This window comes from Ostrinia furnacalis, unplaced genomic scaffold (assembly GCF_004193835.3).
Source record: "Ostrinia furnacalis isolate ACB-3 unplaced genomic scaffold, ASM419383v2 OfSCF5861, whole genome shotgun sequence".
In the NCBI taxonomy this organism is placed as follows: domain Eukaryota; kingdom Metazoa; phylum Arthropoda; class Insecta; order Lepidoptera; family Crambidae; genus Ostrinia; species Ostrinia furnacalis.
The window spans coordinates 433,369-454,184 of NW_021136100.1; the positions used below are offsets into that span (position 1 = coordinate 433,369).

The following is a 20,816-nucleotide window of genomic DNA, read 5'->3' on the forward strand; positions in this document are numbered from 1 at the left end:
TCTTTTTGAAAAAAACTACGTTTTATTTAAATTAAATTGATGGTTTCAAAAAATTACCCAATATTCGAAAAATCCGGATAATCCGGATTTGTACGTAACACAAATCCGGAAAACCGGATTTAAGAAAAATCCGGATTTTGCAATCTCTAGGAGAGGAGGCGAGCGCGGCCGGTGCGGGCGTCGCGGGGCGCGGCTGTCACGTGGAGCTCGGGGCGCCGGCGCGGCCGGGCCGCCCGGGCCTCGCGCTCAGCCGGGCTCAGCGCGCGGCATTCCCCTGCCGGCTGCCGGCCGCGACGATGCGCGCCACCACGCGAGAGCCCGCGCGCGCCGCGGGTCGCCGCTCACCGGCCGTAGCGTCCCGGGCCAGCTGCCAGTGCGAGGGCTGCGTCGGCGGCGCCGAGCCGCGCTAACGGCCGCTTTGTATGGTGGAGCGAGCCGGGCGGGGGACGGGGCGGCAGGTGGCGTCGCGCAGGTGCGGCCCGCGCCCGGCCCGGGGCCGCATTCGCAGCGCGCGGAGGCGCGGGCTCGCCGCGGCGCGCGGCCGCCCGCCTCGACGCGCTCATGGAGCCGCCGTGGGAGGTGGAACTGGAACTGCGGCGGCACATCGAGTCCTGCGCCTGCACGTGCGACCACATGGGCTACGGGAACTACATGGACTACCAGGTGCCGCCGGCGGCACACGCCTGCCTGTGCCGCGCGATCACCTCGCCGCACGCCCACGTACGTGTGTTGAATGCCTGCCCGCTAGCCGCTGCTCCGAGCCCCGGCCCGCATGATCCCCGGCGGTCCGCTAGGGACCGCTTCCACGTTGATTTTGTTTGTAGAGTTCACACCACACATGTCACCCGCACTCGCATCGTTAATGTTTGTAAATGTGTTGTTTAGTTGGATAGTCGCTGTTTCAATGTTCAAGTGAATACTTACTCGTACTAATGTAGTTTTTACTTTCATACAATCATCTGTAAATAAGTTTCTGTATGTTGTCAATACACAATTTAATTTGATTCTTATATTTAATTACTTACGTATTCATATTTACTTAAGTTCATAATCCTCAATCATTGTCCTTAGCCACTAAATCATACCTAACAGCAGCTTCTAGTGTTTGTTACCTGCAAAGATACCTAGGTACCTATAATTCGTAGCAACAACCACTCAATAATTTTATCATTAGTACCGTGTAGTGCCTAGTTTTAAAAAGCTAGATGTTTAGTATTATCACACTCTTACATTTTAGTTAATATGAGTAACGTGGTCCTAATTGAGTCCTCCTGTAGGTCGAAGGTAGAGTTCAATACTTTTTTGTAACGAAGTAAAATAAAACCATACAGTATAGCATTAATATTAAATTTTTTAAAAGAATTATTATTTTGAATTCATAAATTAAAGATGACAATGATGGTCTTAGCTTAATTCATTATGATACTTAAATAATAAAAGTAAAGATAGGGACAGATCGTTTAATATAAGAATCGGTTGGCACTAATACAGATAGGTATTTGGAGCTAGATTCATCATGGTATCAGAACCCTTTTGTGTGGCCCTAAAAATAATTATTATTTACATTAGTTAACAATAATTTAATTTTGTAAACTCCTAGTGAGTCGAATGAGAAAGAATGTCCTATTCTTTTACGTTTATTCAGTTCACGCCAACTTGTAAATATTTAACATTAACTTTGAATAAATTATTTAAAAGTTATTTATTTTGAAATAAAACAAATAAAAAGCCACCAATACGTATTTGTTTATTATTCATCAAACCACTTTAATCGACCTCTTCCAATGCTGGCCAGCTAATATCTGGACCGTGGCTACGAGCACGACATAGCGACTATGCTTTGCAGCGCTGCGCTGCTTGCATTCATTATTTTCTTACATTATCTTCAAGGGCCAAGTTTGTCTGTTGTCTTTTTGATCTGTATAATAATATGTCAAAATAAATTATCCATTGTCGCCCAAGATAAAACTGAAATAGGGATTGGGTTTTCAGTATCTCTACATTACCTACTCTAGAATTTATTTTTGGAAGGTTTTTAGACACCGGTTTGACGCTAGAGTTGGAAGTCGCGAGTAGGTATACAAAGAAGCTTTAAAGCTACCCAAATATCGCAAGAAGTCTTATAATTAACGTATGATAATTTCCTTTCCTACTTCGAATGCTGTGCAAAGAAGTAGGTACTTAGGTACCCAAATATTAAGGAGCACAAGCAATTTGGGCATACTAATATGAAAAGTTTGAAACTGTCTAACTCGTTAAACTGTGTGTAAGTACACACATTCATATGCATAAAATATGTATCCGTTGAAAGTAAAGATCTGTTTAGAAGCGACTACGAGCGTAATTTTATTTTATATCTTTAGGCCAGACCTTGCTATCAGTAGACCCACGCAATGGGTTTCGGAACCTACTTAACATCTTTATTATTTTGGGAGTCTATATATTCCATAGAAATATTTGAGCTGTTATAAATTTTTATATTGTGATCACACTTGGTTATGAGCTAGCTAATTTATTCAAATTCGCCATCGTAAAAAGCATTTGAAGTAGAATGATATAATTGGAAAACTATAAATAAATAAAATCTTTGCATTAGAAAATAAGAAATCAAGCGGTTTACAGAATAAGTACAACAAAAGGTATTCATGACGTTATAAATCGTCCCGATCCTCGCAGCGATGAAAGTCCTCTAGCAAGAACTGTCTCCGGTTACACACTTGATTTCACTCCGAGGCGTTTGCTTCGCCGAGTTCATTCATCCCTAACGCTTGTGTACATGTTATCATGTGCTTTATATTTACTTTTTCGCTACTTTTTGGAACACAATCAATGTTTGCTCTAATGAATGAAGAAAACTGATTAGAAGAACTCCCTACTCCTAGAGACTCCGAGTTAGTTTTGAGAGAGTTGACTAAAATAGAGATAAGTAGGTGCCTACTTAGAGTTATTATAATAAATACGAGTATTACTGGATAGATCTTTAATTCAAGTTGTTCAAAATACAAATAATCGTTACTTTTTAACTCGAGCAGTCATAAAAATCGTTTTACACGCTGGTGTGCTCATTTTGAGGACGAATACTAGACTTAAACACTTTCGTTCAAGGCGATAGTAGTAAATTTTATAGTCTAGTAAGGCTTTAACATCATTCCTTTTAGATTTCCCCAATCCACACTGTAAAGTACGAGCGTAAAAATTATATTGTCCTCAATCTCAACAATAAAGGTCCGTCGTCCTTGGACATACTCGTAAATCTTGAGAGGGTGTTTTGTTAAAGTAGAATGTTAATATATTGTCATAGAATAGGTAGGTACTTAGGTAACATAATGGTAACTTATTACTTACTTACATTGATATGCTTTCTCTACCACTAGAAAATAATATGTTGTGTAAATGATTTTATTGATTTTATAATTTCTTTTTCACGCTTAGCTTGTGCTTTTAATGTTGTTGTTATTGTTTTTATCTGAACAATTTTGGGGCTTGTCGCTATAGGAGAAGTATTTCGTACCTACCTATATTCGTATTTACATACATTTACATTATTGCAGACAACACTATTTTGACTCCGTTACATATTTCTACGTAATGATAAACTAGATAGATATAAAACTCGTCTTTGAATAAACAAAGATTCAATCTGCATTGTTAAACAACAATGAAAGTCAATGGCCGCTGTGAATATCCCAGCATCTACTGTGAAAACTCACCCTTACACACTATCGTTTCGTTTACTCTCTAGTCCAAGAGCTTTCTCCGCCCTTGAGTGAATGTACCTACTTAATTATTTCTTAGCACTCGTCCATACAATGTATCCGTCTAGACTTGGATTTCTTTGTGTTCATAGAAACAACAATTTAACAAGCTCTGACTTTAGTGCTTCCGTGTAACGTAGTTTTATAGAGACACCTTGTTTTATTTGTTTTAGTGTGCCTACGCGCGGGCATCTACAAGGTAGCAGTCATTATAATTTTATCTTAGTGTGATTTTATCTCGAGCTATTAGGTAGAAAAATTCCTAACCTAAAGAAAACCTAAGAATTAGATATTATTGGGTACAATTTATGATAAATAAAGATTAAAGAAATATTTATTTAGTAGGTACCTCTAAAGTGATAATAGTAACTACTACGAAATATTACTGCGAGCCTACCCAATACATTTTGAGTCTGACAAACTGAGCTGTAAATGGAAAGTTCTATTTTAGCGTTGGTGCAATAATAAGGTCAAACTATAGTTAAGTAAATCAATTTTGTGTAGATCCGTATTAATGCAGTTCGGGATAACTAATATTAATCTAAGTAGTATTATGTTATCAGCGATAAATGTTACAGTTTGATAGTAAAATTCTGTGGTAGTAGGCACAGTGTGGTAGTATACCCTAGGTATATCATAATATTAATAAGTACGGTTGTTGTTGTTATTACTAGAATACTTATTTTGTTATTTATGACATGTTTGCTCCTATGAAAGGTAAAAGGATTGAGACACAATCTTCTAATCTTATCATATAGAATGATTTCTGAGTGATATACTGTAAGTAGTTACCTAAGTTTGTGCCATTTCTATTCTTCGAGGTAAAAGTTTTTGTTTGATGTAGGTGCCTAAGTAAACACTATATTTCCAATGAATTACGGTGGTGAAAGTTCTTAAACTTGGTACTTACTACCTATTCGTGCAGGTACCGAAAGGAAGGAAAACATCAGATATCTCTTCCTTAATCATGGCGGGTAAACGGTTCTCCTCGCTCGCTTCTTTTAACAAATATTTTCCTGGAACCATTTTATGAGTTCCTTTCGGCATAGGCACTTAATGGTAGGTATTACGAGAGCCCTGACGTCCAAAATATACGGACGGTTCACGTTTGTTTGTATGTTACAAGATCAAAGTGGTGGTATGCTTCCTTAACACTGTTTTGGTGTAGACTGACTATGCAATAACACAGTAGCAAACGGTCTATTTGAGATATTGATCGGCGCTATCTTTGTAAAGCATTAGAGCAGCGGTTGCTTATGAGGGCGGCATGGCTCATCTAATTTTAAGGGATGACCTAGTTGAAAAATTCGGTCATCCAAAAAAGAATCCACTAAAAAACGTGACAATGCATGCAGAGGGTGAGCACCTAATGTTGTTGAAAGCCTCATCGTACCCACATGCTTACCTGGAAAATATGGCCCACATTAGTTGCCAAAGTTTGTTTCAACACTTTGACAGGTAGGTAAAATTTATGAGAACAGCAAAAAAAAGCAGGACACATTAATATTTACAAAACAGACGAAGGAAATATATATTTTTTAACAGAGAACTCAAATGAGTACCTATTGGTAGCGGTCAAAGGCAACAAGAAGTATAAAATTGCAGTGCCTAACTTACTATAGGACCATATAACCCAATACTCAAATAAGGTCTCCTGAGAAATCCTTTTACGTCATGAAATTTGCATGGAAACAGCTAAGGGGACATTTGTATAGAAAAGAAAGGCTCTTACAAATCAGGACCACACCGAAACCCATAAAATATGGATACGAGTAGAACCAAAGGTCCTCTTTTATTATTTCGTTTGTTTGTTCAACTAAGTAGGTCTATCACGTCACTTACTAAGCTGTGTACGGTGTCTCGTTTGCTATGTTTACTTTTACAGTAAAGAAGATCACTAGGTATACTCTATAATTAGTTAAACTGTTGTTGTATGGACTCTTTATAGCCACCTAAATGAGTGTGCTTAATCAACTTGAAAATAAATATTATTATTAAGCTCAGTGTGAGCATAATACGAAAATTGCACATAATTAACGCAATTACGCGGTTAACCGCGCACCCTAGAATGCCGCATCTCGGTCATCATCAACACATTATTAACACTTTTTGAATATCAAAATATATCACAAAGTTATTGCTACATAGCTGAGTACCTGTAGCTTACAAAGATTACTGAGATATGAGTAAAGATGAGTTGCACATCCATGTATTTATACATATGGTGGGTTGTCTTGTCATACATACAGTACGTTATTTTTGGAACATTGCCTAACTCGTTAAGTGCATAATAATATGACCTCGATTACAGGAATTTCTTTTAAAAAGTTATGAATTATTTATAGTCGCCATATTATTTTGAACTTTGCTAAAATAATCTAATAAGAATAATTACATACCTAATGTTAATGTTTAACACAAGATTTGAAGAGTTAAGGCTTTACTTAACGAAAACTTACCTGAACGCGTTATTACTCATAACTAATTTATAAACTACATATACATATTAAGATTAAGTAATGAATCCATTATTACAATTTTTTACTGTAGTGATTTTTATGACAAAGTGCAGTCACAGTACAAATTACTAGTATACTTAACTGCAAACCGTAAACCTTATTCCTATTGGTATGTATTTTAACCCAACAAGATAATGCGGCTACAGAGATTTTCAATAATGATGTAGTGATTTTCAATGCCAGTATGAAACAAAAACACAACCGGTTTCAATTTCCTGCAAAAATAAAAACGTAAATATCCGATCCAGTTCCATTAACATCTCGTGATTCTTAATATTTATCGGAGCGTGGTCCATGGAGCATCGAGGTCCGCGCTCTATAAAGCGCTACGGGAGGCTGGGTAGTGGGAAGGTAACAAAGGGGCGCGAATTTCACGCAACATTATGCCGGCCGGGGCAGCGGGCGCGTCGGCCGCACGCCACACTGCTGCACGGTCACGGGGATCGCAAAAACTGCAATATCATTTCGTGATGAAATAGCACTTAATGTCGCGAAATGTGGCAGCAATTTAAACTTTTTTCAAAACCCAACTTCTACAAAGTTATAACGGCACTTGCGAAGTTTTTTTTTAGAAAAATATTCTTATTTTCTTGCGCAGACGGGTTATTAAACTCGCATCTTCGTTGTTTTATAACTACGTGTTAATTTTAATCGTTTGAGAGCTTCGTGCAGCTCAAAGCACCTCATTACCGTTGGCTCGACACGATTAATTTTGTAATAGTGTCAGCTTTCATGCATGTCTTCGTAGGATATTAATTTATTAACAACTCACTAAACAATAATTTTAACTCACTAAAACTCACTTATAAAGCAAAATACCAACACATGACTAATTTTCATTTCGTAGCAGACATTGTTTGTATTGACTGCAGTACCGAACTGACCATTCTAGACACGTACCGTTATTGGGAGACAGGTCATAGAACTCCAAGGGTAAGCAGGGCACCTGGCAACATCATCCGTGCCGGGGCCGGCGCCTGGCTGCAATCGATGCAGCTACGCGGCCGGGCGGTGCTCCCAGCTGCCGCCCGTGGTCGGACGCGGCCACCACTTCAACTCCGTCCCAGTGGTCGTAACTTACTTACGTTTTATGCGAACCCAATGCACTTTGCTGGGCTGGGAATATGGGGATAGCTGGCTAGAGTAAGATATGTTTCTTGAGTACCTTAAAGATGGTCTGTTATTTAGTAAAAACAGATAAGAAATTGAATACAGAATTTTATTCAGAAAAATTCATGACATTTTGAAAATGGATTCGGAGAATAAGCTGATAGGTCTCCGCTATTAATAAAATAAATGACTAAAGTAAAAGACAATACATATAAAATATACTTGCTCAAATGGGAAAACAGGTTTATTAGCACAATACGAACTGTTTGAAACGCTAACGAGCTGGGACTCGACGCGATAAACTTAATACCCAAATCGAGTCTTGTTAGCTATTAACTACTGCTAAATGCTATTAATTGCACCCGGGAGCAATTTGCATCCCTGTCGCCTGCACACTTGATAGAGCATATTACTGCGAGTATGCGGTAGACTATAGATGAATATAGACTACCTCCATATACCCAAGAATTCGTACTGTTCGTACAATCAGCTATAAGTGGGGCCGCGTCGTAGGTAGGTTCTGGATAGAGACGTGGACAGCATCAGTGATTGATAATGAGGCTTTTATTATAAGCTCTCTACATCTCAAATCATACTCTCAAAGAAATATTATCTCGTAACTCGTAATTTATCGTATATCACACTTTACTCTTTTATTATGTAAGCTCAGAATAAAATACGCTACTTAGTTATTACAATAAAATAATCTTTACTTAAGAGTATCATGAAATAAATTATACTTGGTACTTAATTATGTTGCGGGGGCAAAAGGAAGAACTACTTACTTATTTACGTTGAGGTATTCAATAAAATGGTTACGATTTACTATGGTAGAGCTCCATAACAACGTTATTTACGATGATTAACTAACTTTCTTATATTTATGGCCATATTTTGTGTGTCGTTAATGTAAGTTAGCATGACTCTAATCTAGTGTGAGTGAGAGTGCCAAGTCGTCCTTTGATATAGCGGGTGGTATGTTTTCTAAACCTTTCGGCGAGGAATTTGCTTTGTGTTTTGAACCAGGGAGCAAAGGCACAGGCGTGTTAAATGTTCATTCCACTCTATCGGGCGAACGAAATTGACCGAGCCAACAGCACAAAGCGCGGTGGGCCTACCTTAATAACCGGAACTGCTTAGGTCGCCATTTTGCCTTCATCCCAGCTCCAGCACAAGCTTTAATGTATGCGCACAGATACATGCATACAAAAGAGGGCTTGCTTGAGCAAATAACAATAGGAAGAGATACAATAGATATTTTCCATTCTTTATTCTCTCACCAAGCCTTTCGTATGAAAATATGACCGTTTTGTTCTCGAGCATTAAATTCTTCGTTGGATCTTGTTTTCATTCCTCCGTGGGGCCATAAAAACANCAAAAACACTTTTATTTAGTCTCACTTCAAATGCTCAAAATAATTAAACATCTTAATTACCGTTTCTATTCTCATGGTTTATTTTTTGCACGGTACCTTATCTATTTATTTCTATAAGAAAATGTGTTCTTTGTCTTTTCTCATCGCATAAGTATCTTCATATAATTTATTTATCTGAAGCGGAGGCAAAGTAGAGTCCATTACCTACAGATAATATCATTTGATTATTATTCTCGATTAATTTAATTACTTTTTACTGTTTCGCATTTTGCATATTACCGTAAATGTAATTAAGCAGAATAGGTATTTTTATTAATCAACCAGATTCGTCCATTTTGAGGAATCCAACCAAATCAGAAGTTTCGTAGCGAGAGCCGCACGTGCCTCCGCTCTCATGTCACGGACGAACATGGGTACTTCTCATTTACACTCAAATTTGATGGTCACACAATAATAGTTCATAAACGGTATAAGTTAGAACAATAACTTTGAAATCAGATGATAAAATATCTATTTAGCTACATACAAAATAAATTTTATCGTAATAGAAGCAAAAATAATACGAAAAAATCACATGAAACGATAAAAAACGGGGTGATTTTTCGCGTTCTCATCGTGTCACACCTTCGGTTGCAATGAAACATTTGGTTACTGCATTCACAATTTTCATTCAATTTGTGTGTAGCATATACTAAAATCATCGTAATTAAATCGGCCATTCTCACGNACAACAAAAATACGAGGCCCTCTGGCCTAAATAAAAAAAAAATGTTGAGAGACTGATAATCAATTAGAGTTCTTTTTATTGAGGTATTGATAATCCGTTTTTTGCTTCTTTAGCATTTCAGAATGCCACCAGTGTCACCCTTAAAACCAATTGCGTAGAATCTTGTAACTTAGTAGGTGACGTAATCGGTAAAATTTTATCTTGTATTTAAGTAGGTACCTATTTATATTATGTTATTGCTATTTATCTATGAAAGTAAGACAAAATATTATGTTTTATAAACACGTATGAGTCATTTACAGTAATAAAGTTTGAAAAAATTATTGCTGTGAAGTACAGAATCACTTTCGTGGCATCAAAAAATTCAAAACGTTAAAGCTTCCAAACGAGACTCACTATTTGACTGATTTACTGAGAATACAATCTTCACATCAAGCGCTACAATTTTTGTTTACAAAAAGTTGAAATAAGTTAGAAATAAAATTCACCACGAAGGTGACGATGAGAACCGTGGCGATGAGAAATACCCACATATTTCGTATACTTGTGTATGTCGAGACCCGGGAACCGAGCCCGGCAGTCCCTGCAAAATTATTATGTTGCTCTCAATTAAGTAGAACCAACGAGCACTTTTTCCCGCAAGGACTGCGAATTACTTTAGGTTTACTTACCTATTTGATAACTATCATAAATACTTAAATGGATGGATAATCTCGTGTAGGTACCTATTGTTTAACAAACACTTTTTTGTACCTAAACTAAAATCAAACTGTAAGTTATATGCCCTTTGACTGTCGCAACAAACGACTGCAATATGAACAGTGTAATATCACTCAGGGCTGTCACCAACAAGTGAAATCCCAGCGACTGCAGGCCTTCGCGCCATTTCTCTGTAAATGGGTCAGAGGCTATTCAGCTCACCCCTACCCCTCCCCTGTCTGCAGCCCATTCTCCGCGTGTGCTCCTTGCATAATTGAACACGCGCAAATTATTGTCACGCCTGACATCTGCAACTCCTCAAGTCACCTCATTCGCGGTCCCGCGTGTCCTGAATAGTTATTAGCTAAGCTCCGAGCACACGAGAACTACCCTTTAGGCACCTTCAAGCACCCCTTAAAGTGGTGTCGGTTATTAGCTTGTTTATGGTTTTATTATGTGTTTACAGCGATGTTGGCCGACCTTAATTGTAAGCTAATTTAATTATTAAGTTAATTATTCGTGAACCTGTTGTTGATTACACAGAACTGATTAAATCTCTACTTAAGTTAATTCTATAAAAATCTTTCTGATCCTTAATTAATTACGCAAGTCGAAAACTTATAGCTAATCGTGTGGAATAATGGCATTGAGGATTATGCGATTAGGATATATACCTATAGATCCGTAGCTAGGGAACCTAAGATTTTTGAACTAGATATTATCTATGTTAATATTTGTATATGTTACCTCTTGCTTTCTGTGTTAGGCTTAAGATAAATTATTGAAGACGTCACTTAGTACAATATGCGAGTCATTTAAATCCATTGTTATTTGAGCGCCTCGCATGTGTGAGATTATATATTTAATCAGGAAACATGGTGCGGGATGAAGGCACACGCACGAGCATAACGAGTTACCTACTGTATATTTATTAGGTTCGCATGTAACTAAATTGCTTACGCACCTTTGTTTATTTGCATGTTTTAGATGACTTACTAGGCTTAATGTGATGTTTTATGTTGCATAACCCAAGCATAAAATCTCACAAGTTATAGCTTAGCCTACAGCATTCCCAGTAGGTATTAATCTTGTTGATTATATTACGACATATTTAGCTGAAAAAATTGTGTCAACTTATATACGACTTTTGAACTGAGACGATGCTAATAAAATTACCATCAGATTTAACAAAATAATGGAACTGCCTCATCAAGTCAACTATTACTCGTATGACGGTTCTTAAAACTTTAACGTGTGCGTTATTTTTGCAGGCCGCGGTACCGGAAGGCATGACGTTCCCGGGCCCCCTGCCGGACGTGGCCGAGCGGTGCGGGCGCTGGGCGCCGGACTCTCTCTCGGCGTCGGCGTCGGGCAGCTCTGACGAGAAGCCGACGCCGCGCCGCCCACGCTGGCGCATCGCGCTCGCGGCGCTCGTCGTGCTGGCCGCGCTCGGCGCCGCGCTCGCGCTGCCCCTGGCCCTCGGCGGCGGCGGCCGCGCCACCCCAGAGCAGCGGCTCACCACCATACGCCGCATGCTACGCGACTCGCCACTCGTCGATGGACACAACGACTTGGCGTGGAACGTCAGAAAATTTCTACATAATAAGATTAGCGAATTCAATCTGAGCGCCGGCCTCGAAGGACTTGAGCCTTGGGCGAGGTCGCGCTGGTCGCATACGGATATCCCGCGGCTGAGGCTCGGTCAGGTCGGTGCTCAGTTTTGGTCAGCGTATGTTCCGTGCGGCGCGAGAGACAGGGACGCCGTGCAGTTGGCTCTCGAACAGATGGACGTTATAAAACGTATAGTGGAAATGAATGCAGCCCATTTAGCGTTGGTCACAGACGCCGCCGAGCTGCTGGACGCTCATCGCGACGGTCGTATAGCTTCCCTCATAGGCGTGGAGGGTGGTCATGCGCTGGGCGATTCTTTAGCAGTGTTACGCGCTTTTTATCAACTAGGAGCGCGCTATCTCACCGTCACCCACACATGTGACAATCGGTGGGCTCGAGCAGCTGGCACTGCTGGTGGTTTAACAGAATTCGGTCGCGCCGTCGTACGGGAGATGAATCGTCTGGGCATGATAGTAGACCTTTCGCATGCAGGGGAGGAAACGGCGCGAGACGCAATAGAAACTTCACAAGCGCCGGTGGTCTTCTCTCATTCTGGAGCGGCGGCACTCTGCAATTCAACTCGAAACGTTCCAGATGAGCTGCTGCGTCTGATCGCCGCTAACGGGGGCGTTGTAATGATAAATTTTTACGCAAAGTTAGTGACGTGCGGTGAGCGAGCAACAGTGGAGGACGTGGTCGCACACATAAACCACGTGCGGAGAGTGGCCGGTGTAGAGCATGTGGGGCTGGGCGCGGGCTACGACGGCATCGACGCGCCGCCCGAGGGGCTGGAGGACGTGTCGCGCTACCCGCACCTGCTGGCGGAGCTGCTGCGCGACCCGGACTGGAGCGAGGAGGACGTGCGCAAGCTGGCCGGCATGAACGTGGTGCGCGTGCTGCAGCACGTGGAGCGCGTGCGCGACCAGTGGCGGCGCGCCGCCGTGCTGCCCGGCGAGGAGTCGGCCGGCGCGCGCCGCGGCGACTGCGTGTACGGGCCCGCGTGACGCAGGCTGAGCGCCGCGCGGTACCGCGGCCAACCTCGTACTGCTCAATATTGACACTTGTTGATCGTAGTTTATACATGTATATTAGTGTCCAAATGTGATTTAGTGATTAAAGTAATCTCTACCTGACCTCGATGCACAAATTGTTTAGCTAAGGAGCCGCGCGCGCTGGGCGCTTCGTCTCGCCGTCGCGGCGTCGGCCCGCGGCCTGCCCGCTGAACTCTTCTCCATCCATGCACACGACTTCGTTGACGAAAGCCCAATGCGATCCGCGATTTATATGATGTGAGCCATTGATGATATAAAAAAAAGGAATAATGTGTTTATAGAAAAATAAATATTCTTTATTTATAATACCCATGGCTTTTATTTATTTTATGGAATAGAAAAAGGTTCCTTGTTGGTTTTTGTTTAATACGTTTGACCTACATGAGAATGAGATTGAAAAAGGAAGATTCAATTCATGTTATCTGAATGATGAAGATTTTGATTTCAGCTGCATGGTCACTCAATTACATAACATTATTTAATGCAATAAGAAACATTTGGGAATCAATGGGCAGGGCACATAGTACGCAGAACTGACGGCCGATGGGGGCTGGGGCAGCAAGGTTCTAAGAGAGGAGGAAGTACCGGAAAACCCACGAGGTGAACCGACGATTTGACCTCATACAGGAAGGGAGCTGGATGCAGGCCTATGTTCAGCCATGGACGTCCTGTGGCTGAAATGATGATGTTGATGAATGTCAATTGGGTATCAAAACATTAACATAACAAAGTTGAATCAATGTGTATGACCTATCTCATTTGCAACTTTGAAGAAAAGAGATGCTGAATGAAGTCACTCTCATCATCCTACATATAAAAACCCCAATGTAGGTACTTACTTAGTTAGGTAATTAATTCTTTCGGTTTCCATTATTCGTTATTCTATATTCTTTTAAACTTAGTAGGCAAATAAACAATTTGAATTTGAATTTGAATTTGAATTTAAATTCTGTGTCCAAAAGGAAGTGATTAAGTAGGTAATTCGTTGCATTATGCTTAGAGATTGAGGTTGAGGAGGTGTAGTGTGAACTGTGTTGTTGAGAAATATTGCCACAGGTTTGCTTGCTTACAAGGCCCACCGCGCACCTTAAGTACCCGCATTGTGTCTACGTGATTGGAATATTGCCCAAACTACGGCCCAAACAGTCTTAATGACAGTAGGGTGCGACCTCGACAACGCAATTTCTAAATTAGGTAGGTACCTACCTACTTACCATCCAGTCGCGGGCATTAATTTGATTTCGAAGATTAGAAAATATAACAAATAACTAAACTTGATTACATCATATAAAACACTGCCTGCCAGATCTTGCTCACAGCCTAAGTAAGGCCATATGGTTCAACATAAAGACTTCTACATACTTATCTGCTGAAAAATTTCTTAGGATTTTCACAACGACCGGTAAGTAAGTAGGTGCGCTGCCCGCATCCAGGCGCTTCCCGCGACCTTCATTCGATCGTCGGTCAACCTAGAGAGAATTACAGGTACCTATAGAAATCAAAACTAAAGATCAAAGGTATCTAAAATTAGGTAGGTAACTACCCTATTTGGATATTATTTTTTAGCGGTTGTTACACAATTACTTAAATTACGATTGCTGGAAACTATTCGTACGAATCCAGTAGGTACAATATCTTCAGGATGGGATGATGTTGGTTTTACCGCGCTTTTGCAATGTATCAGGGATGTTTGCAAAGTTCCTATCCTACTAAACTGATGGCTTCGAAGCCATATTCATTCATCAGGAGAAGGGGTATAGGTAAATTCCCGTGATGCCTACTTAGTCATTCTTATTCTTCTTCGCGGTGAAGGGACACTATCTGCTAATGTTTTCAAGATGCCATTCTTCACGCCCATCAGAGAACTTCTTTTGCGAATGATGGCTTCGAAGACAAAACAGAAATTTACCATCTCTAGGCTAATACAATACAACTGGCAGAAAATGCCTTTTCTATAAGGCATTAAGTTCGTCTTATCGTACCAATTAGATGGCATTAAATCATTAATAAATAAATATTTTCTTGTGTTGATCGCCACAACTTTTTCTGCACTTGGCTCAATAGCTTATTGCTTTTGCCTTTTCCTATAAAAGGAAAAGCAAAAAAAAAAGCAAAGAAACGTCAATGTCAGGATTGTCAGGTGATGTGATTGATTGTCAAAAATGTCATAAATAAATAGTTTTAATCTAACTCGTACGTGAAAATTAAATAAATACTTAGATTCAAAGAGTAAATAATAGTGAAAACGATCAAAATATAATTAACACTGTGGGCCAGTTTAGTTAATCAAAATAATTGACGTCGATTTCTCGTGATAGAACAGTACTCATCAAAAATAAATGCAGAGGTAAGTTCATGTTTTACAATCCTTATTACTCTTGTGTGATTATCAAGTAAAATAGCTTCATGCACGATCGTTTCATATAATTCCTCTGGTATTGCATGCAGCGTTACCTAAACTGAAGATGGATCCTAAGCAAGGTTGGTTCCACCAACGAATTTACGTAGAAAAGCTCATAGAAAAGAACATAAAACAACATTATTGACCTTACTTTTCAAGAATTAAGTTTTTTTAGGATTTGTGAACTTATTGGTATTACAACTGTTGTTGTTTCATGCCATAATATCATTTGGATTGCTGTGATGTTGATACCTACACCTACTCACATCCAACACTAACATTGACTTCCAAACACTGCAATTATCTATCTAAACAATATTTCTTACATGCTACCTACTTTGTGTTTTTAAACCATTTTCCTTGATAGCACTTAAATAGATTATTATCTGGTAATAAAATTGTTGTACTAACATAATGATAATAATTTATTGGATACCTACCTATTCAAATAGCATGGTGCACTTTTTGACATTTAGAAATGCACAAAATATTTCATACATCAATAAAAATATTTTGTTAAATATTTTGTTTTGGTTTTTGCAGGTACTTTTAACGAATCTGTATCTACAATATTAGAGAGGAAAGTACGTGGTTGGCTCAGCGGAGTTATAGACGACATGCGGCGCAGTAGTCCTGTGCAGCAGTGGCTAGACTCGCTCCCTGCTGAAACCGTTCTTGACAACAGCAAGTTGGATGAAGAAACCAAAACTCTTGACATAAAGTCTGATGAGAGCAAACCCGAAGAATCTGTTACTGAAAACACAGTTTTGGAATTCAATGGTGAAGATAGCACCCTTGTGGATAAACAAGAAAAACCACAAGACGACAATAATTTAGAAGTTCCAAGCTCAAAAGACATAAACAAGAGAAAATCTTTAGAGAGTGGCTTATTGAGTGGCAGATGTGGGACGGTTAAGAAGTTGCAGAGAGATTACTCTGTGCAATCGGAAGGTTGTTCACCTAGATTAAAAAATCCTTTGTTTAGAGATCATTCCCTTCAGGTGAGAATTTTACACTTTACTGTGTTATCACATTAATGGTTAGGTATTAAAAGTACTTTTGTTTATATTATCACTGTTGTGCAAGTGACCTTCACAGATAACTTAGTTTATTTTTATAATTTTATTTTGTTTGCAGTCTGATGCAAGCGGATCGAGTGGCAGCTCAGTTTTGAATGTTTTGGGCGCAAGGAAAGTGGATGCTGAGTCAGTATTGATAGCACTAGGCTTTGGTCCAAGTGAGAAGCAGCAAAAATTGCAAAGAATTCCAGATAGATTTCTAGTACCATCTAAGGTAATTAATTGTTATTACAAAATATTTCAGCTTCCAAAGGATAAATCTGCATATTATTTTCAAGTTCTATTTGCAGGAAATAATGTCATTACTAATTTCAGACAAGTTTTATCTGCATTGGTTATTTTTAGCCGAGATAAATTTATTCAGAACATGAATGTTGTGTGAATATGCAAATGATTTTTGTTATATTTCAGTTAAAAGGCATCAGTACAGAAGAATTCATAAAAAATGAACAACATTCAATGCGGATGCATGACTGTGGTGTTTTTGGTTACAGAGGATTGACAGGTATTTTCACTTAATTATTTTAAATACATTAAAATACCTTTACATATTAATAATCTTAAATTAACTTGTATAACAATCTGACAACTAACAATGGTTTTGGTAATCATTTGGTAAATAGTATAAATAATATGCTGTATAGTATACTGTGTAATGTTTCATGTATATTTACATAGTTCTTTAGTTTACTAACCAAATATCATATCATTAATAACGATGGGTGTACTAACAACTAATGCTATTAACTAACAGAGCACTGCACTCCAGTTTGCCGTTTTATGAAACCTGTATCAGCTTGTCACAGGTCATACCAGGTTCCAGAGATTGCGGTGCAGTGAGTATTATTAACTGTGTTATCTTTATAATTTAAAATTGTTTTTAATACTGTAGTAATATATTAAGAGCAACATAAATAAGTAAAAGACTCATAGGATCATGATTTCTGCTTGCTTGGGATTTTCTACTGAATTAAGTTTTACTGTCCTTTGACTGACTCTAATATTTTATAGTGTTTACCTGTTGGGTTATCTACTCACTAAAACTGTAAATACAAAGTTCCTTAATATTCCTATTTAATGTTTGGACTTGTGTTTTAAGGACACTGATAGTCCCCTAAAAATAGAATGTGTCGTATCGTAATTTTAACCTTTGAACGATGACTAAACATTGGCATGGCATCTTATTTATAATAAGTGGGAATGCAACAAAAATGTATTATTTATTTTATACTAGCTGTCCGCCCGCGGTTTCGCCCTCGTGGAATTTTGTCTGTCACAGAAAAACATTATCGCGCTCTTCCCTGTTTCAAAAACCGGGACAAAAACTATCCTATATGCCCTTTCACGGGACTCCAAATTTAATCAAAATCGGTTTAGTGGTTTATGCGTGAAAGCAAGACGGACAGAGTTACTTTCGCATTTATAATATTAGGATAGATGTTGTTAACTGTACATAAAATGAACAATTCAGACAGAAATTTAATGGTAAATTAATTATTCCAGGGAATCCTCATGTTCCACCGTCGACAATTGTAGCTAAGATAATGGAGCGGATACTCCAAGACGACGTGTGCCGCGAGGAGGCGCTCACGAAGGCGCGCCACTCAATCGGGGATATGCGCCTGCCGCCCGCTGCCTACGGCTTCCTAGCGTCCCGGTTCCGAAACAATTGAACACCAGTAAGTTTATATTTGAGTGATCGCTTAATGCTGCAATAACGCTGGTCTACTTCTTAGGGCCCTCGCCCACGGCGACTTTTTCGACAGCATCGCTACTAACGCGCGTTAGTCGCATTTGCAACGCACTACAGAAGTGATGCCAACGTGCTATAGCAGCGCGACTGCATCGCTACAAAAAGTCGCCGTGGGTGAGGGTCCTTAGACAGCGATGGATGGCGGAGTCTTGTTTAGCGCGGAGCGTGTATTAAACAATAAATTAAAAATTTTGTTAGGAACACATTTTTTGGCATGATAGAATTATGGTGACTTTTCCGAGCGCCGTTGTGATTTAGTAAAAATTACTCTGTTCATTTTAATTTTACCACAATTTTAAAGGCCACTGATTGTTGTTTGAAAGAGATCACGAAGCTACGTGGCGAGTTGCTTCTTGATAGTTATGCATTTCATTTAAAATCAAGTTGTCCTGAAAAGAAAATAAAGAATACACACAGTGTTAGAAGTATACACTGTCATACTTATCAAAACTGAAATTATTAGTAACATTTTCCAATATCGAACTCCAACTATGAAAATTAGATTAACTCGCCAACAACTTAAGCGGACTTTTGTACTTTCTGATTTTATGGTTTATCTAGCTAGGGTACTTGATGTGAAGCACATGTTCGGCAAACGCGTTAGCGGTAGCGCTCATGAAATAAACGAAATGAGGTAATAATAGTCCATCGGTATCGGACTTCCGATTCGCGATTTCGTCATCTCCGTCGACCGCAGGATTATTTTTGTATAAGTTCTTGCAACTCACGAAGGCGAGTGAGTTTTACTTCTGTGTGTACGTGTACATGCACAACTATAGTGGAATCAAAACTTTTGAAAAACGAACAGTAGCGAGCCACTACACATGTAAAGCTCACTCGCCTTCGTGATTTGCAACAACTATAAATAAACCCATTCCCGACCCAAGAAAATATTTATCTCATTTGGAGCGGTTAACAGGAATGTGACTTGTTACGAAAGTAATATATCAGACACCTGTGACAAATAATATTCCACTGCCGATTTATATTATCCGGGATAAGGCAAATAGGTTATCGGGGTAGGTTTATAAACTATACAGCAGTGATTTATTAATATGCTTAAATGAATTATTTATTACATAGTTTTATATCCCATTTATAAATAATATAGACCATGTTTATACTTGTAGAGTACGAAATTATTTACAATAGTAATATAGGTACACATGTAATATCATAATACCGTATAAAAGCTAAATGAAATAAAAATAAAAGACAACTATTACGAGTAGAGATTTAAAGTCAAATCTATATGTACCAGTTTCTTATTCTTAAGTCTATCTGTAGTGAGAATTATAATATTTATATATTTTTATCTTTATGTGATTATATCACACTAAGTGATGGTGATGGACGATGATGATGAATAATAGATTATTATTAAGCAAGGCGCGAACACACCGCGTGTATATTCATAGAAATATAAAAATAATAATGATAAATTTGTCAGTATGAGTATGGATTAAATGGTATGGTATGAGTAATCGCTTAAGAAAAACAAAATGAAACTATTGTCGTGAATATTCTAAACTTGTATTTTTACTACTACGATGTTTCTAAAACATTACTACAAATTAATATCAACTTTGGATCTGATACTGAATCTTACAGGCTTAGTCTGTTTAGGTTTTAACTATTTATTGAATTTAATCCTTGAGAGCTTACAGTAGATTCACTAGACATTTTTCTATAAAACCTGACTGATGAGAAAATGTAATATGTATCAGCGTACTTATCATGGAATGTATCTAGGTCAAATACTTATATTTTTACATTTGAATAAATTAAATTCTTAATATTGGTGTCAAACTTGCCTCTAAGTTACATTAAACTCTTAGATTTTTAAGTGCTTATATCTAATGAAAACGGACGTAGTACAAAATTAAATGTCTACTTACATTTTAAATATAGGTCTTGAAATACTTAAAAACATTCTTCCTTGAGTAGTATGTAAGTAGTATTAAATCTCTGATAAAACTATTTAGGCGACGAGTTATAGAAAAAAATTAAGAAATAATTTAATTAGTAGCATTAGTTTTTCAGTAAACTAATAAAAGATGTAGGTATTTTGTGTTCGGTTTCTGAATCTTTCTGCTAATGGGTTTTAATCGCTTTGCACCAGTTGTTACTCTTATTTATTAAAAAATGATCATAATAAAGAGCACAATTTATTGTAATGATCAATTTATACTGTTATGTGATGTCTTTGTTATATTATATGCCACTTACAATTTTATTAGAATAGATGTAGAACTATAAGATTTAATGTTTAACGCGTGAATGTAGAGAAGGGATGGCTACAGAAAATATCATTTGACACGTGCCTTATTGAACTAGGTACATAAAACTAGAATAAATTGCATGTTTTGTTTTGGTTTAAAGTGATTATTCGCTATGAAATGTGTCCCTAATTATAATAATAATGTATAACAGCTTGGCTACGTTTTTACTCGGACAAAGAAAAATAAAATTTAATATTGAATTAAAATTGATTGCACAGTCAGCGTCAAATGCCACCACTTTGGGTGTGACGAACTATTTGACCCTGACTGTATCTCATTGAAATAACAGAATAATCATTGAATAATTATAATCTGATAATTCTACTATCTCCGCCACTGATATAACTGACTGCGGACTACTATTATAAAATAAAAAATATACCTAATGTACTCAATGTAGCCAGACTGTTCAGATATGAGCAATAAAAGTAACGTAGCTAGACTGTTTAAAAG

General features: G+C 38.4%; 2 protein-coding genes across 4 annotated transcripts; both read left to right on the forward strand.

The window, feature by feature from the left end:
- The first annotated feature begins 520 nt into the window (after nt 1–520).
- On the forward strand, nt 521–13,107 carry LOC114361649 (dipeptidase 1). Its single transcript, XM_028316766.1, has 2 exons — nt 521–720; nt 11,457–13,107. The coding sequence occupies exons 1-2, from the start codon at nt 562–564 to the stop codon at nt 12,798–12,800; spliced, it is 1,503 nt and encodes a 500-aa protein (XP_028172567.1). The 5' UTR covers nt 521–561; the 3' UTR covers nt 12,801–13,107.
- A 1,920-nt stretch (nt 13,108–15,027) lies between these two features.
- On the forward strand, nt 15,028–20,531 carry olf186-M (Ki-ras-induced actin-interacting protein-IP3R-interacting domain olf186-M). 3 transcript variants are annotated; one of them, XM_028316750.1, is made up of 6 exons: nt 15,028–15,195; nt 15,793–16,250; nt 16,387–16,542; nt 16,740–16,833; nt 17,083–17,164; nt 17,832–20,531. In XM_028316750.1, the coding sequence occupies exons 2-6, from the start codon at nt 15,867–15,869 to the stop codon at nt 17,866–17,868; spliced, it is 753 nt and encodes a 250-aa protein (XP_028172551.1). In that variant the 5' UTR covers nt 15,028–15,195; nt 15,793–15,866; the 3' UTR covers nt 17,869–20,531. The 3 variants fall into 3 exon arrangements, with proteins under 3 accessions (XP_028172551.1, XP_028172549.1, XP_028172550.1); XM_028316748.1 differs by lacking the exon at nt 17,083–17,164 and having other exon boundaries at nt 17,832–18,883; XM_028316749.1 differs by lacking the exons at nt 15,028–15,195; nt 17,083–17,164.
- The last annotated feature ends 285 nt before the right edge of the window (nt 20,532–20,816 follow it).

Excerpts from the sequence above, each read along its gene's own strand:
- olf186-M (XM_028316748.1), top strand. The coding sequence starts at position 15,867 with ATGCGGCGCAGTAGTCCTGTGCAGCAGTGGCTAGACTCGCTCCCTGCT. Across the intron at positions 16,543-16,739 it reads GATTTCTAGTACCATCTAAG|TTAAAAGGCATCAGTACAGA; the intron begins GTAATTAATTGT and ends GTTATATTTCAG. Across the intron at positions 16,834-17,831 it reads TGGTTACAGAGGATTGACAG|GGAATCCTCATGTTCCACCG; the intron begins GTATTTTCACTT and ends TAATTATTCCAG.
- LOC114361649 (XM_028316766.1), top strand. The coding sequence starts at position 562 with ATGGAGCCGCCGTGGGAGGTGGAACTGGAACTGCGGCGGCACATCGAG. Across the intron at positions 721-11,456 it reads TCACCTCGCCGCACGCCCAC|GCCGCGGTACCGGAAGGCAT; the intron begins GTACGTGTGTTG and ends TTATTTTTGCAG.